Here is a 14,526-nt window from a genome sequence, read left to right on the forward strand (position 1 = left end):
ACTGTGCACCTAAAGTGTTCTTCTTCTCCAGGCTGGCGGATCGTCTGCCATCTGCCACCAACCCCAAGAGTCGCAGCAGCTGCAGAGAAGGACGCAGAGCCATGCACAGGGAGCAAACACCAGCAACAGAGGCTCTGCCACTCCACTGGCAGCAGCTGGGACTTGTGGCAGCCTCCCAGGCTGCACATATTGACTGGACTGTCACAGATGTTGAACTTAACTGGTCATTTTCAAATCCTAATTCACCTCAGCCACACTTCATACACTGCTACAGTTCATTAGATGCCTTTCAGCTCCTTCCACCGCTCACTCAGGGCTTCTTCTGCAAAAGACAGTCCTCCATCTCCGCAGTTCTTTGCAAACCTTGAGGTCCGCTTCACACAATTTCCTCAACTTGCAGCCAGTCTCACCCCGAACAGCTGCATGCCTCAGCTGCCCACCCGTCAGCTGCGCAGTCATAAAGCATCTGGGTTCACCACACGGCTCTGGGGGCAGTGCCCAGGGGCCTCGCGGCCAGCTCCGCTGGGGAGCAACACTTGTTTCCTAGAGATACCTCCCCATGCAAGTCAGACGACAGAGCAGAGTTTTGACTGTCTTTGGCCGACCACATACAGCCTGGCCACGCTTTTAGTGGTGTCTACCAAAGACCACCAGAGCCGCTGAGTTGTTGCATGCAGAAACGTGGGAGATGTCATCTCCTCTTTCCCCCCAGCTAGTGGTTCTAGAAAGGCTCTGAAACGGTGCGATCAGCTCCTACGTGTCCCTGCTGAGCTCCTGCCAGGCTGAATTCTTACGCTTGCCGTGTTTTCGCCAAGACATCATTTTCTTCTCACCATGTAATAATGGGCAGATCCCCACCACCACAGGGAGGGACTGAGAGATGTCAGAAATGACACATCTGTCACCTGCCCAGGCCCTGGCTCACTGCTCTACCCTCGCTTTTTGCAGCTCAGACAGATTTCTTGGTTTCTGCTTTGGCCTTGAGATAGGCCTCCTGAGGCCGTGGGATCATTCCTTTGCCCGTTTTGTTAACTGATTTGAGCCACAGCGGTATCCTTGCATTTCTTCTGCACCATGAAAACCACAACTGCACATTAGGTCTGGGCAGATGGCAAGGTGGTTATTGCAAAGCCGAGACGTCCTGAGCAAACAAAGCTTTACATGTCATCACAGTGTGTGTGTGTGAAAGCGAGAGAGAGAGTAGTTCTTGAACATACCAGTCAATTTCAGCGAGACAGAGAAAAGGATTTCTCAAAGCTCTGAAGCTCCCAGAGGTGCACTGGAGATGACAGATGGAGGATACAGACACCTTTAGTATCCCCCCAGGAAAAGGCAGCAGTGAGTGCTCCCTCCACATCAGACAGCAGAGATGCCACAAGGTGAACACTGCTCATTAGACCAGCACATCATGAAATTACTCATTAATAACCTCGGTGTGCCTGATCACCTTCTCCTGCCGCTCACCTCTCCTGCCTGGAGCCGGGCCCCACAGAGCTGTTAGTGAACAGCGTTCCTCATCACCTGCCCATCACCCTGAGGCCTGGATCTGTGGCCATAAGGGTACCTCAGTGCCGCTGCAGAACGGGTAACTGAGAAAACAGCGAGAGGATCAAGACACAAGATGACGAGAGCTGCAGTGGGGCAACAGCTGTCCCTCAGCGCACCCATTGTTCCTGCTAGGAGAAGCAGCCTTAAGAAAGTGGTGTTAATTACAGGAACTGGATCACTGGCTTGAACAATGTCAGCACGTCCCTTTGAGGGCATTCACTCCCCCTACACCATGAAATGACAAGTTATTATTTAACAGCGGACCTCACACAGAGGAATGTTTTTCTCTATTCATGACCTCTAACAAGTATAGCAATTGTTTACTACACTCTGAACAATCCAGCAGTAGCTATAATGTAATAATTATAGAGAAACCTTCCTAAAAATATATTTCTGATGCATCAGCAAAAACTCGGCAGGGCCCTCCAGCTGGCATTGAACATAGGAGTTAAGCCCAAATTGAGAATCAGATCGTGCACTACATTTTGTGCAGCTGTGCAAAGACTCCGGCGAGGACTCTGGAGCAGACGCCTTGCAGTGATGGAGGGAAGGACACGAAGCAGCAGAGAAGCAGACAGGGCAGGAGCCACAGGTGCCTGTCTCAGTGGTTAATGACAACAGAAAACATCACGCCTGTTTTCAAGCTGGATAAGCTGCGGTTCTGGAAATCAGAACACCAGCACTTTCTAATCCGGCTACTGACTTGCTAGTGTCTCAGCCTGAGTCCTGGCTGTGCTGGCATTTTTCATGGAGTGAGACGATTCATTATGTTGTTATTATTATTATTTTCATCCCTACACACTACAATAGCATCTGGAGGTTCCTGCAAGAATCAGCTCTTCTCTGTGCTCCTGTTGGCGAACTCCAGCTCATGTTCTTTGAGGAAGGTCCTACAAGGGCTTCAGATGCTGCTACCTCGTAGCAGAACCACCAAAGCACCACCCGTCTGCCACTTCCATTCTCTGCCCCAAGGCTGATCTAACCCCATTACTTTGATTTCAGCTAATCAGGCTGTGAAGGTCAATGCCAGGGTACAGGTGTTTCTTTTCTTCTTCCAGCACTGGTAGCACAGCCCTTCCCTGGAGACAAGCTGGATTCTTAGAGACTGTGGTACCGTGGTAGCCCTAAACGCTTCTGTGCCTCAATTTCTTCACCTGCAAAAAAGTCCAAGTAGAAAAACCTTCAACCTAGGGCCACGTTCAGGTTTGGAAAACACTTCTAGCACCTTGAAAGAAAGTTTCTGTGGAAAGCCAAACTGTAATTTATTGCTTCGATTTAAAAAGTGTGTGTTTTACAATCCACAGTCTGTTTACGCTTCTACTTCTTACAGCTATCTCTCTAAAAAGAACTCAGCTCTGGTAGCTCATGGATTTGGCACAGCTTGTCAAATAAGCAGGCTCACCAACCTTTCCACGACACACAGTGCTTCTGTGTAACTTTGCAGGCGGTGTTTGACTTGTCTGAACTTGAACAGTCACCACTGATTGATTGGCTTCTAAAAATACCCGCCCGCCATGGTTCGAAGTCCAGAGGGCTCTTGTTGATTTAGATGGAGACCTTCTCGCTGGTCAGAGGCTAAGACAGACATCTGACACCGGGGTGCTGCTCCGCCTGGGCTCTGCCTCCGGCCCCGGGAGGGGCTGGCAGAGACCCTGCGTGCCGCGCAGCACCCGTGCCCGGCACAGCCCTGCTCCGCCACGCTTGGCAGCCCTTGGTGCCGACCAGCAGAGCCAACGGCAGGATGAGAGCAGCCCTATGGGTCCCTTCCCTTCCTGCATCCCCGTTTCCAGACTCCCCTTGCAGCTATTGACTGTAAGTGGGATGGAAAGCGGTTACCACCCGCCCAGGAGGTGCTGCTCAGTGCCCCCCCAGCGACGGGAGAGCTCTGAGAGTCAGGCATGCAACTCCTGCCAGAGGAAGGCACGGCAGCACACCCTGGGGAAAGCTGCAGACACATGATTATTGCTACAACAGCCACAAGAGAAAAGCCAGGCTACAATCTCTACCGGAGGCAATGGATGCCTTGTTGTTTTATAAACCTGTCACTACGGGCCACTGAGCATGCTGTGGTGCAGTTCCCAGATCCCATCATCAAGCCAGCTTCAGGAGAACGGCCTCACAGGGTGTAGGCCCAGGGCTCCCCCCTTAGGGATCGTGGGGTTTGCACCCCCAGCTATGCACACCCAGATCACTACTGCAGAAGCCTCAAAATGCATTTTGGAATGGGAAGGGCGTGCAGGGACGGGGGGAACCAGGTTTGGGAAGAGGAGCCCAAGCAGCTGAAATCTTCCCCAGCGGCAAACAGCAGAAAGGCAGAGAGCATGGATACACACAGGAGTGAAGCAGTGTCTGCGCTTTCCAGCTGAGATGCATCGGTAGCGGTGTGCCGGGTGCTGGTAAGGAATGCAGCAGCACCAGGTTTGCAGAAGATGTAAAACTCGGACAGACTCAGCACCATGCACCACCACCACGTGGCTGGGGCCACGCTGATCACTCACCTGCTGACGTGGGCGCTAACAAAGACAAAGCAGAGTGCAGTGTAATATATACACTGGGTGTTGCCCCGTTACTGAATGCATCTTAACACAGCAGGGTCTTTTCTAAATGATGTATTATAGCTGAGCTAAAACCTAAATAATAAAGCCTACTTTTGGCTCTCGGGAAGATCACAGCTAGACAGTTGCCTATGGAACACCAGGCTAATGGAAGAAATTAATGTATTCTGGGAGCGTACAGGGCTGGAGATGATCGCTGCAGCCAGACTCCACCTGCACAGCTTGGCAGGCAATCCCTTCTGTGTATGGGTGACGCAGGGGGACCCTGGCCTTGCTGTCCTGATGCAAGGCCTTGCAGAACCCCGCTGCTCTGAGGTCCACAGCCCTCCTCATTTCCAGCCTAAGTGTATTCCATGGCAGTTTATAATCATGCTGTCAGCCAAAGAGCTCTTTTTATTTATATAATATTCTTCCTTCTGTTGCATCTACAGAAAGCAGTGCCCTCACTTCAGCTCTGCTGCACTGAGTGACCCACGCTCCTCTGGTTACTCCTTGTAAGCGTCACCCGTTGTCCCAGTCACCTTCCGAGTTCCACTTTGGATTTATCCTTCTGATATCCTGGCTGATGAGAACGGACCATGGCTTTCCAGACGAAGGTTCAGCCCTTCCTTGTGCGGTGGCAGCACTGCTTCCTCATGTTTTCTGGAAATATCTTGCCTGATAAACCCTCTGATCTCATCTGGCTTTTGTGTTTGGTTTTAAAAGGGATATAAAGCAGGCTCTCCAATATTTCACTTCATTTTATTTTAGTGTTTGTTATCTGGAAAGAAGAGGGTAGTTAAACTGCCTTTTTAATTAAATTCCTTTAAATCTTTGAAAACAATAAAGAAAGAAAGATAGCAAACAAAGTAAGACAGAAGAATTACCATGTATGAGCAGAGGTATTTTTTCCCGTAACACATCTATATATAAATCTCTTTCCCAAAAAGCTGCAACATTTCTCAGTTGCTCAGTCTGTCTCCTGGGTAACTTGACACGTCACAAGAGGAGCCTTGTGCCTCCGCTCTTTAGTGGGACATAAGTCTTGCGAACTCTATTGAAATTATCCTCTAAATAAAGCGTATTCCTAATTTCTTGAAGGTAAGAAGAGCTTGTGGTATGCATCCTTCTCTCTTTGGTTTCTCCATCTTCACACAGCTTACGAAAATAAAAGGCTCTGAGCAGCAATAGCCTCATTAAACCAGGGGGTTTGAGCTGTGGTCCCTTCAGGCACAAAGACTCTTTCCATAGGTCTGTGAAAAACTCCTAAGAATTTACATGAGCAGGGAGACAGTAAATAAGCTTAGGTTTGCTGCAGAAGGGTTCAAACCTGCACTGTCAAATGTTTAGAGCTCCATAAATTAAAAATAACGTTGGAAAACACTAGTTTAACTAAAATAACCTGACAAAGGTCCTCTGCAGTCAGCACAGCATCTACAGGATGAGATCTCACCACTTACACTGGATGTGGGAAAAAGTGCGTCTATCTGAAGGCTCAGATCTGTAAGTCAATCAAATCCATGGTGCAATGGTTCTGACCACAATGGAGACTTCTGAGCACAGAGCTCCATCCTGACTACACTCCACGTATCAGAGCGGCAGGAGCATTGGCCCCAAGAGATCAGGGCAGCTGGAAGCACCAACTTGACCAAGCTTGTCATCTGCCACTGCTATGGCTAGTGACAAGTAGCACGGAGTGGATGTAAACCACTGTAGGTTATTGGCACCTAAACTCACAGGGCACTTTAAAAAATCACGACATTAAGACTGGCACATGTTTGCCATTTCCATTGGAACTGGGGAATCAGGAAGATGCTGGTGTGCAAGTTGCTCTCAGTGCCCTGTGCAGCCCCAGGCACCGCGTTGCTCTCTGGTATGGTTTGTACTGCAGCAACACCCCAAAGCTCTCTCCAAAGCTGGACCTTTGTGGTAGCTGGTGCTGTAGAAGCACAGAGCACTTTTAATGCACATTCAGCCTATGTAAAGCAGATTTCAGAAATGTGAGACCACTGCGTAGTGAGGGCCACTTCACTGTCTACTAAATGGCTCTCAAACCTTGCTTGCTGCTTGCCTTTTAGCAATATCTACTTCATTTTCTCTACAACTTGCCTAATTTCTTTCTTCTTTTTTTTTTTTTTTTCCCAAATTGATGTTATATTCCTTCCCCACCCCCCGAATAAGGAGACAATGCTTTCTGTGTCTCCTTCCTCAGCCACCACCACTCTCCCAGGGATGTCTCAAACACCAAGGCCAGAAACCAAGTCCAAGAATTGTAGGTTGCAGTTAATCTAAAATTGGTGACTTGTCAATTTTAATAGTTTTAATTTCCCAACTGTCTGCTTGGGTTACACACATAAAACTTTTAAATAATATGCCTTCTCTCTCTCCCCACATAGAAAACCACTGTGTTTCCCTGTCCTCACAGTACGTGACCTTTAGCTGCTCTCCCTTGCTTATCAAGTCAAGGAATTCATTCAGCTTCTCAGCAGCTCCAACCACTGACTCTACATTCACATCCCTCTAAACGCCCCACCAGCTCCCTGATCAGTTTAGAAAGATTTATACTTGCCTGCCCCTTCATGTCCTTCCTCCTTAGGCTTTGATTTACCATCCTGGCTTCCTTATCACTCTATAGCACTTCCGACATGTTCGTCTTTATAGCTTCTCATTTTCCCTCTTTGAAATCACCAATGAGTTGTGTTTCCTTAATGGCAGTGGGAAAAATTCACTCAGCAAAGAGGCCTTTGCAAGGAGCTGTGCAAAACGGAGCTCCAGTGGAACATAAATGGCATTTTACTTCTGACACTGACCCTAAGAACAGGAAGGACTTTAAACCCGTATCAAACTTCCTTACGCAGCTCTCAGACCCTCGCCTAGTTTTACATTTCCTGTGCATTCACTAAAGGAAAGCTTTGTGCCTCCGCAAGGCATGAGGAAATACGACCTTTTTCACCTATTTTCTTAATGTCTCCCTCCACAAATCGCTACTCCAGCCCAGCGCCACTTTCTCTGGCAGAGATGGTGCCACAGCTGCAAAACGTTGCTCTTCATTTTTTCCCCTCCTGGGGTTTGTGATCAATTTGTTACACAGTTTGTGTTACCACATTAAAGAAAGGGGGCTAATGGAAAAACGCAAGGTCATGCTGGAGAGGACTCTGGCTGGGGTGGCCACCACCCTAAGGATCCCCATTAGGGTCTCTTGGAGTCACAGATACACCAATCTGGAGGAAAACAACGGATCAAAGAAAGCTGCAGACTCCTCTGCGCTCAGCAGCTTGTTGGCCAGGCCTGAGGTTCGAGTTCCTGATCTTTTAACTCAGCCTTTGAAGTTAATTTCACGTTTATTCTCCGACTCCTAAATATTCCCCTCTGCAGGGATTAAAGCTGGTAGTAAAATACCTCACAAATGTTTACGATCACAATTACACCTGTTCCTAGAAGAATTTCACAGTCAATTGAGTCACATAATTCTTTCATATCGGCCTTTCCTGCCCTGGTATCCAGACTTCCCCACCACACGCACCAAGTGAGAGCCTTGCAGGTCACGATTTCAGAGTATTCTTTAAAGTCTTTCAAACTCAGATCCTCCCCAGCCACAGACATGCAAGTCAGGCAGATAATGAAATGTCTTTAGCTAGCTGAACTGCAAAAAAAAAAGGGGGGAAATGTTTTCTGTAAACACTGTCTCTCTAAAGGACTGGGGGGTGTATGGCCAAGAACGCAGGCCAGCTGCTATAAATGTTGCAGATTCCCAGATTAGATCAATTTTACCCAAATTAAGGCATTCTTACTTTCGATCGCAAAACTTTGATCCCTTAAGGGGGTGTTTCAATTCCCAGTGTAAGTCAATACTGATCTGGGTATGACCAATACTCAAGCATGCAAGACACTGGGCAAAAACGAGGGGAAAATTCTAAACTGTCCTTGGCATTTATTCAGCCCGAATTTCTCACCAGGAAAACAGAAGATCGGCGCATGGGTGAAACTCCCCCATGATACAATAAGGATCGCCTGTTAAACAGGAGTTAAGGCACGCACAACCGGGCCGTTTGGAGGTGAGCCCTGCAAAGCCCCGCTCGAAGCAGGAATAGGAAACAGTCACCTTCACAGGAGGCTATTGAGTCCCCCACTCCCATCAAAATCACCTGGAAGTCCCGGGTGTTGTAAGGAGAGAAGAGGCTCGATTTGTAAAAGATTCCTGGACAGAGTTCAATTTTACGTAAGACCACTGCCTATCAACTTCCAGCTCCTTTTCTCCTGTAACCTCCTTCAGCTGTTAGCACCGAGCAGCAATAAAACTATATCCATGTTCACTCAGAAATCATCTTGAAATGCCTTTGTGCAAAGGGAAATAGTTTCACATCCTGCACGTTGGATTTCACATAGTCTTTCAGATTGCCAGTGTAGGATAATTTTTCCAATAGGAAAAAATCAAATCCTACAGTAAGGGCTAATCTAATCACAAGGATCATTCCTCACCTTTGAATGCCCATGAAATAAATAAGGCTGCTGATGATTACACAGTCTAACTGCATGAAAGGGCTGACAGACCGCAACGGCACCAAAACTCTTTGCCACAGAGACTGGGATATCACAGTTCTATCCTCCTCTAGTTCTAAGGAAAATACAGCTTATCTCTTCCGCTGGGATACAGTAACTTCCAGCAAAATGTTCAATAGTTATAGCTCTGTCCTAAACGTCTTAATTGCACAATGCAGTAAAAATAGATGCAACACTAGCACTTACAAAAAATGTACTGCAATGTCAAACAACACTGCCAAAAAAATACAATGGCAGGCCTCAGTTCTGCAAAGCCCCACATTTAGTCACTCTGCTTTTTCACACATTTGGAATAGCTTTTCTAAAATCATTGAACCTATCTGTAACAGGCAAGGGCCTTCGGAGGGATCAGGGGACTCCTTCACTTGCTCTACTGGTGGAAAATCAGCTCTGCTTGCTCCTATACAACCTTTTTCAAGTAATATTGAATTACCTACAAGTTACTAAAATTAGACTAACAAATAAATTACTTCGTAGCTGAGCTGATAAAATGTGACTGTTTACATATGATTTAATCCTATAACTAAGATTAAAGACTACTTCAAACAGAGCCTTTGCCCAGTATGTCATACAAAATTCTGTTTGGTTTCAGCAGAGCTGAGAATGACTTTAACAACCTTGTTAATCACAGATTAAGAATGGAAAAGATCCTATTTGGCACCAGGTGTGCCATTAATAACAACTGGGGATGCAGGGGAGCTGCAGAAATGACCTAGCTCGGACGCCAAGGAGAAGCTCTGAGCCCTGGAGCCGTGCCACGCCTGAAGTGCAGCAGCCCAGACACGGCAGGACAGCGTGGCACTTGTGCTGCCATGCGCTGCAAGCACGCAGGCACACCAGCCTGCAGGGACAGGAGCCCTGTGAGATCTGCTATGCCACCTCTTCTCAGCTCTTTTCAGTCCGAACTCCTGTAAGCCTACGCTGGATCCATTTGAAAGGTCAGGAAATATCCCTGGGAATCCAAAGTTTCCGAAAAGTTTTCTAGCCCTAATGAAGCCCCCTCCCATTTTGACAGTTTGTGCCCTGGATGAAACAAGGCACGAGGCTGATGTTCCTCAGACCACCTTTCCTTCGGCAAGGGCACCACCACACACGTTCCTTATTAAAGTCCTCGTCCACCTCCGGGCCAAGCGCAGCACTTGCGCGGCGCAGGCAGAGGCTGGGGCGGCAGAGCCTCCCGTGCTGGCACAGCCGGCGGAGATCCCTGCCACCCTCTGCTCTCCAGCCCACAGACACCTGCCCTTCTCACAACAGCCACCGGCCACCAGCATCTCACCGGACATTCCCGCACCTTCTGCCCTACCTTTCTACAGGGAACTCCTCTGCAGTGCTCCATGGTTCTGGTACAGCCACCTGATACCCTCCAGCTCTCCTCCCCAAAAGCATTTTTCTGCTGGGATGGGAAGTCAGCTGCTCTCAGTTTATGCACAGTCTGGTCCATGAGAGACTTGCAGGCAGCATCTCATCACAGATGAGATGTAGAAGTGTGCCAGAGTAGGAAGAAGGTCCAGGCCTGCAGGACCCTGAGCCACTGAGCGAAGCCCTGCAAGGTCCTTTCCACTCATCCAAGGCAGAGTGCCAGCACCTCAGGCTTTCCTGGTCCCACCAAACTGCACAGGAGCAAAAGAGAAAATCTGTTCCACACTGAATATATCTAAAAATCATTTTTTAGCACACCCATATAGGCTTTGCCTGAGCAGCCCTCCTCATCTTCACCTCCCATGCAGCCCCAAGGTCCCCCCAAAACGGATCAGAGGGACTTTGCACATCAGAACAATCTGGTTACAACAGCTGCCCCATGGATAAGCACTGGGCAATGACAAGCTTTCCCACCAGCAATCCACTAGAGAAACTTTACAAGGCCATCTTTCAGGTTTTAGTTCTTGCTCTGCAGAAACAAGGTCTATACGGTGGCACGCAGCACATGAGGCTGCTGACCCAGTGTCTAGCTGGCATTGCCCACCACAGCTCATTTCCAGCAGGCACACACCACCGAAGCCAGCACAGCTAACACAACCACTTAAGAGTGAATTATCTCCCAGTTGTTTGTTTTAAGAAAGACAGAAAAGGTAGGGAGGATGGCCATTTCTTTCCCTGTGATCTTTTAAAAGATGTTTGCCATAAATCTCTTGAAGGTAAAAAGCAGAAGAAAAGATCTGGAATCCTCCCTTCTGCTATGCAGAAGATAAGCTGTGATTCAGCATGAAAGGCCTTCTGAGTTCTTCCTAGTTCCCATTACCACAGTGCCCAAATATCCCATTGTGAAACAAAGTCTCCCCCAGTGAGGTGCAGTGCCAATGCACAAGAAACATCAGGGGGTTTACAAAAGCGAAGAGCAATCCTGGCGCCTGATATTTTGAAAACGCTGTGCAGCCGACCTTTGAAAAGCAATTCCGAAATCCCTCTCATCAAAACAGAGGCTCCTAAAATCACTTCTCATATTTTATAATGTTGGTCAGATCTCTGCCCTGACAGTTTTGCGGTAGAATTCACGTTTATGATTTGTACTCCATAGCCTTTAGTTGCTGCAATTTAATGCATGCTTAAGACCCAGACAATTGCAGAGAGTATGCACAGAATTCTATTCCTGCTTATATTGCACGTGTTTTACAGTGTTTAGTTTTTCTCTTATATTCCGTGCTACTAGTGCCCTGTGTTTCTATAGCATCTCCCAGGTGAAGGGCTCAATACACTACAGAAATGTAAATGAAGGTGAAGAATACCACCGGGACTGGCAGAACCTCCTGTTCCGTAACTACTTTGAGAACTTTGTCTTGTAACTGCTGAGTTGTGCTCTTCCACCCTTGCATGAAGCCTGTGTTCTTCTGCAAAAGGCTGCCAAACTGGTGCAGGACCAGACTAGTTTATCCCTGCAGTCCCTCTGGCAGGCTCTGGGGAAGTGACTCAGGTTTCTACCCTTTTCACAGTGTAGAGCCATGGCCTGCATGTTTGTGTTTCCTTGGGAAGCCTGGAAAGGGGCAAAACTTAAAAACCCACTGCTGTGCAGCCAGCCCCGATCCAGTTCTTCTTCCCCTGCTAGTCCAGAGGGCTTTACCAGCATGCTGCTGTCAGTACCAGAAATGAAATTCTCCTGAAGGTGCTGTGGAATAGCAAGAGTCTGGGAGCCAGGACTGAGTGTGCTGACAATGATATTTTCTTTGCGCAGAGCTCCCATGTGTTCAGGTTTTCTCGGATACTTCTTTTTTCCTCATACCAATTGTGCCTGGCAGAAGTAGAGGACTTTATAAATTTGTCTAGGAATCCTAGATACCCAGAGCCAGGTTGGGAGTAGCTATTGCTGGACTCCTGGCACTCCTTGATTTGTCACATACACAGGGATCAACTCCCCAACACGCATGTGGCCCTGGAGATTTGAGCCTGCTCTGTGCTTCAACAACAATCCCAGTGCCTGAGATTATCACGCATGTGCCGATCAGCTGCACAGAACACACACACTGGATGCTTCCTGCAAATGGTGCATTCACTATGCCAATAAACAGATTTCTGCAAGAAAATATTTACTTCAACTCGACTTTTAGCAAGTCTTCGTGTACCTCAGTGTCTCAGTGGGATGCTGTCATAAATCTACAAAGTTCTGCAAACGCCCAGGACACGTATCATTTCAGCTGAATTAAAAAGGTCACCCAAGAGCAGCACGATAACACAACCAACTCAATCACACGAGGTATTTGTGAGATCTTGTTCCTGTGTGTTGTTCTCAAACACGACTCTCTGTGGGTTCCGATTGGGCCATCACACTTCTCACCGTGCCCCCAGTACTCAGACATATGTTCAGCTTTGGTTAAATTTGACTTCTCGTTGTGTTATGCAACTGAGCTTTACTCAGTGTTATCTTTTGATTGACTCCTCCACTATTCCCCTTCCAATGTATTTATCTGAGGCCAATGACAGCCAGCAAATACTAGAACTCTTGTCTTTGGCAGCGCGTTCTGGCACTAAGTGTTTTCAGGCAGTTTGAGAAGTGGGTGTCATTTACATTAGCTCACTCTAAAATCTTGACTCACCCTTCACGCATATAATCCCTCCTGCAAATTCTAGGCCATGGATTTTAATAGAGTTTCCAAAGTAGGTGTGAGGGCCGCTGGCTGTGCTAATTTAGTTCCTATTGATTTATCTTGTCTCCTTTCATGGCAGCAAATTGTAAATGCTTCCTTTGCTTCACTCGGTGTTTGCTCCCCGTGTGACAAGTCTCTAGCATTGATGGAATGTGTTAGTAAAAAGTGCCTTGATGTCTGTTTTCAGTATCACGGAGACAGAGCCATCATCTAGTGACAGTCCCACTTTGGGAGAGCTGCCTCATTCAACCTCTACCCATTTACTCAGGGAGGAGAGCTGGGCCCCATGACGTGAAGGCTCCATAGTAAAAGACACAAACCAATCTCCACAAGATACGAAATAAAACTGCCTTTAGCATTGGTGGCAACACTAAACTACCGACCCATCACAGCTTTTTACGTGCCCCATAGCAGAGGCTGAAGTGGTTACAACCATGAATTTCTTTCTCTGAAGCCAAAATCAGTAAGACAGTTGTTGCGGGCTCCTTTCAGTCAGCAGCAGAACACACCCTCCAGCAAGAGTCCTGCTGCACACCCAAGTCCTTTATGGATTTTACTTAAAAATTTAAAATCCAATTTTACCTTCAGTTAGAAGTGGCTAAGAACTAGTAACTCTTGTTTTTATTTCCAGTTGAGCTCCTATTTCTACAATCAGAAGGGACATGTTCTTTGAAGTTGCTGCAGTTTTAGAGGGGTGAAAGGAGAGCCTGACACTCAGGTTCACCTGAGCGGCCACCTCCCTCTGGGGCTTTGATCAAGACCTTCCAGGTAACACTCCTGGTTAGCTGGTGGCAAGTCGTTATGTGTTTATTCCCTGCAGACCTCTGTGATGCAGCTGGAGGCAGCTCTGGGACTGTGTACTTGGGGAAGTATGCTGTGTTGTGTCCAACAGATAAGGTGTCCGTGCAGAAGCTTGAAGCCCACATCAGGACCCGGCGGGTCATCCACTGGTTTGAGTGACAGAGCTCGTCTAGCAGGAATATGTGGACAGAAGCTGGGAAGGAGATGGAAGAACAGGATCTCCCTCCTTCCAGCAGCAGCAAACTATAATGTGGCTCCAACCACATCAAGAAATCACACTCGAATTCCTGTTCTCAGGAGTCATTTAGGCACCAACCTCCAAACCTGCTCAGGGGTGGAGAGGAAACTGGTGTATTAACTTGCTCTCAGGACTGGGGCAAAGAAGTGGAAGCCCACGGTATAGCAATGTGATTCAGGAAAGCTGACACTTCATTACTGTGAGTAAAGGCATCCCAATCTAGCCTTTCATATGCATGTTTCATTACGTCTTGATCCAGTCCTGAGCTGTCTCACACAAGAAAGGCTGGTGTTCCAGTTGCTTTCAGTTCTCACTCATGACTTGGGTACTAATCACGTATTTTTTGCAAATACAGCACGAAGTACTCTCTCTAGGGAAGGGGACATTTAGATGGAGCCTACAAAGAGCACGCATTCTCTCTTTGCTTATACTTGCGTATTACATTAGTGTTGGTTTTTTTAATGAACAAAACAAGCCACCTAATCTTTATCATTACACATTTGAAAGAAAAAAAAAATTGTTATAGATGCCTTTTGCAGCATGCTTCCCCTGCCTCCTTCACTGGGAATCCCAGCATGTGCCTCTGAAACAGATAAGCTGGGACTGGCATCTGCCAGACTCAAATCCACAAACTTCTGGTTGTGCCAGTTCATGAATTACAGACCTGATGTCTGCAAATGACTGGTTTCCAAAGTGAAGGCAGCCATCATTTCAAAGGCTGAGAAATAAATATATCATAAATCAGCATATGTGGATTTTATTTACAAAG

General features: G+C 47.4%; 1 protein-coding gene across 14 annotated transcripts in view; it reads right to left on the bottom strand.

Moving 5' to 3' along the window:
• COPRS (coordinator of PRMT5 and differentiation stimulator) overlaps nucleotides 1-14,526 on the bottom strand; it is a 186,100-nt gene that overhangs the window by 29,114 nt on the left and 142,460 nt on the right. Inside the window, exon 4 of one of the 14 annotated variants that reach the window (XM_080385398.1) lies at nucleotides 2,578-2,702. The exons of 12 other annotated variants lie outside the window; for them this stretch is intronic. In XM_080385398.1, the coding sequence (XP_080241524.1) occupies nucleotides 2,647-2,702 (56 nt within the window). In that variant the 3' untranslated portion in view covers nucleotides 2,578-2,646. Of the gene's footprint in view, nucleotides 1-2,577; nucleotides 2,703-14,526 lie in introns of those variants that run through there. One more of the 14 variants, XM_080385397.1, reaches the window with a different exon arrangement.

The sequence above is a fragment of the Falco punctatus genome (assembly GCF_963210335.1).
Source record: "Falco punctatus genome assembly, chromosome: 1".
Lineage (NCBI taxonomy): Eukaryota > Metazoa > Chordata > Aves > Falconiformes > Falconidae > Falco > Falco punctatus.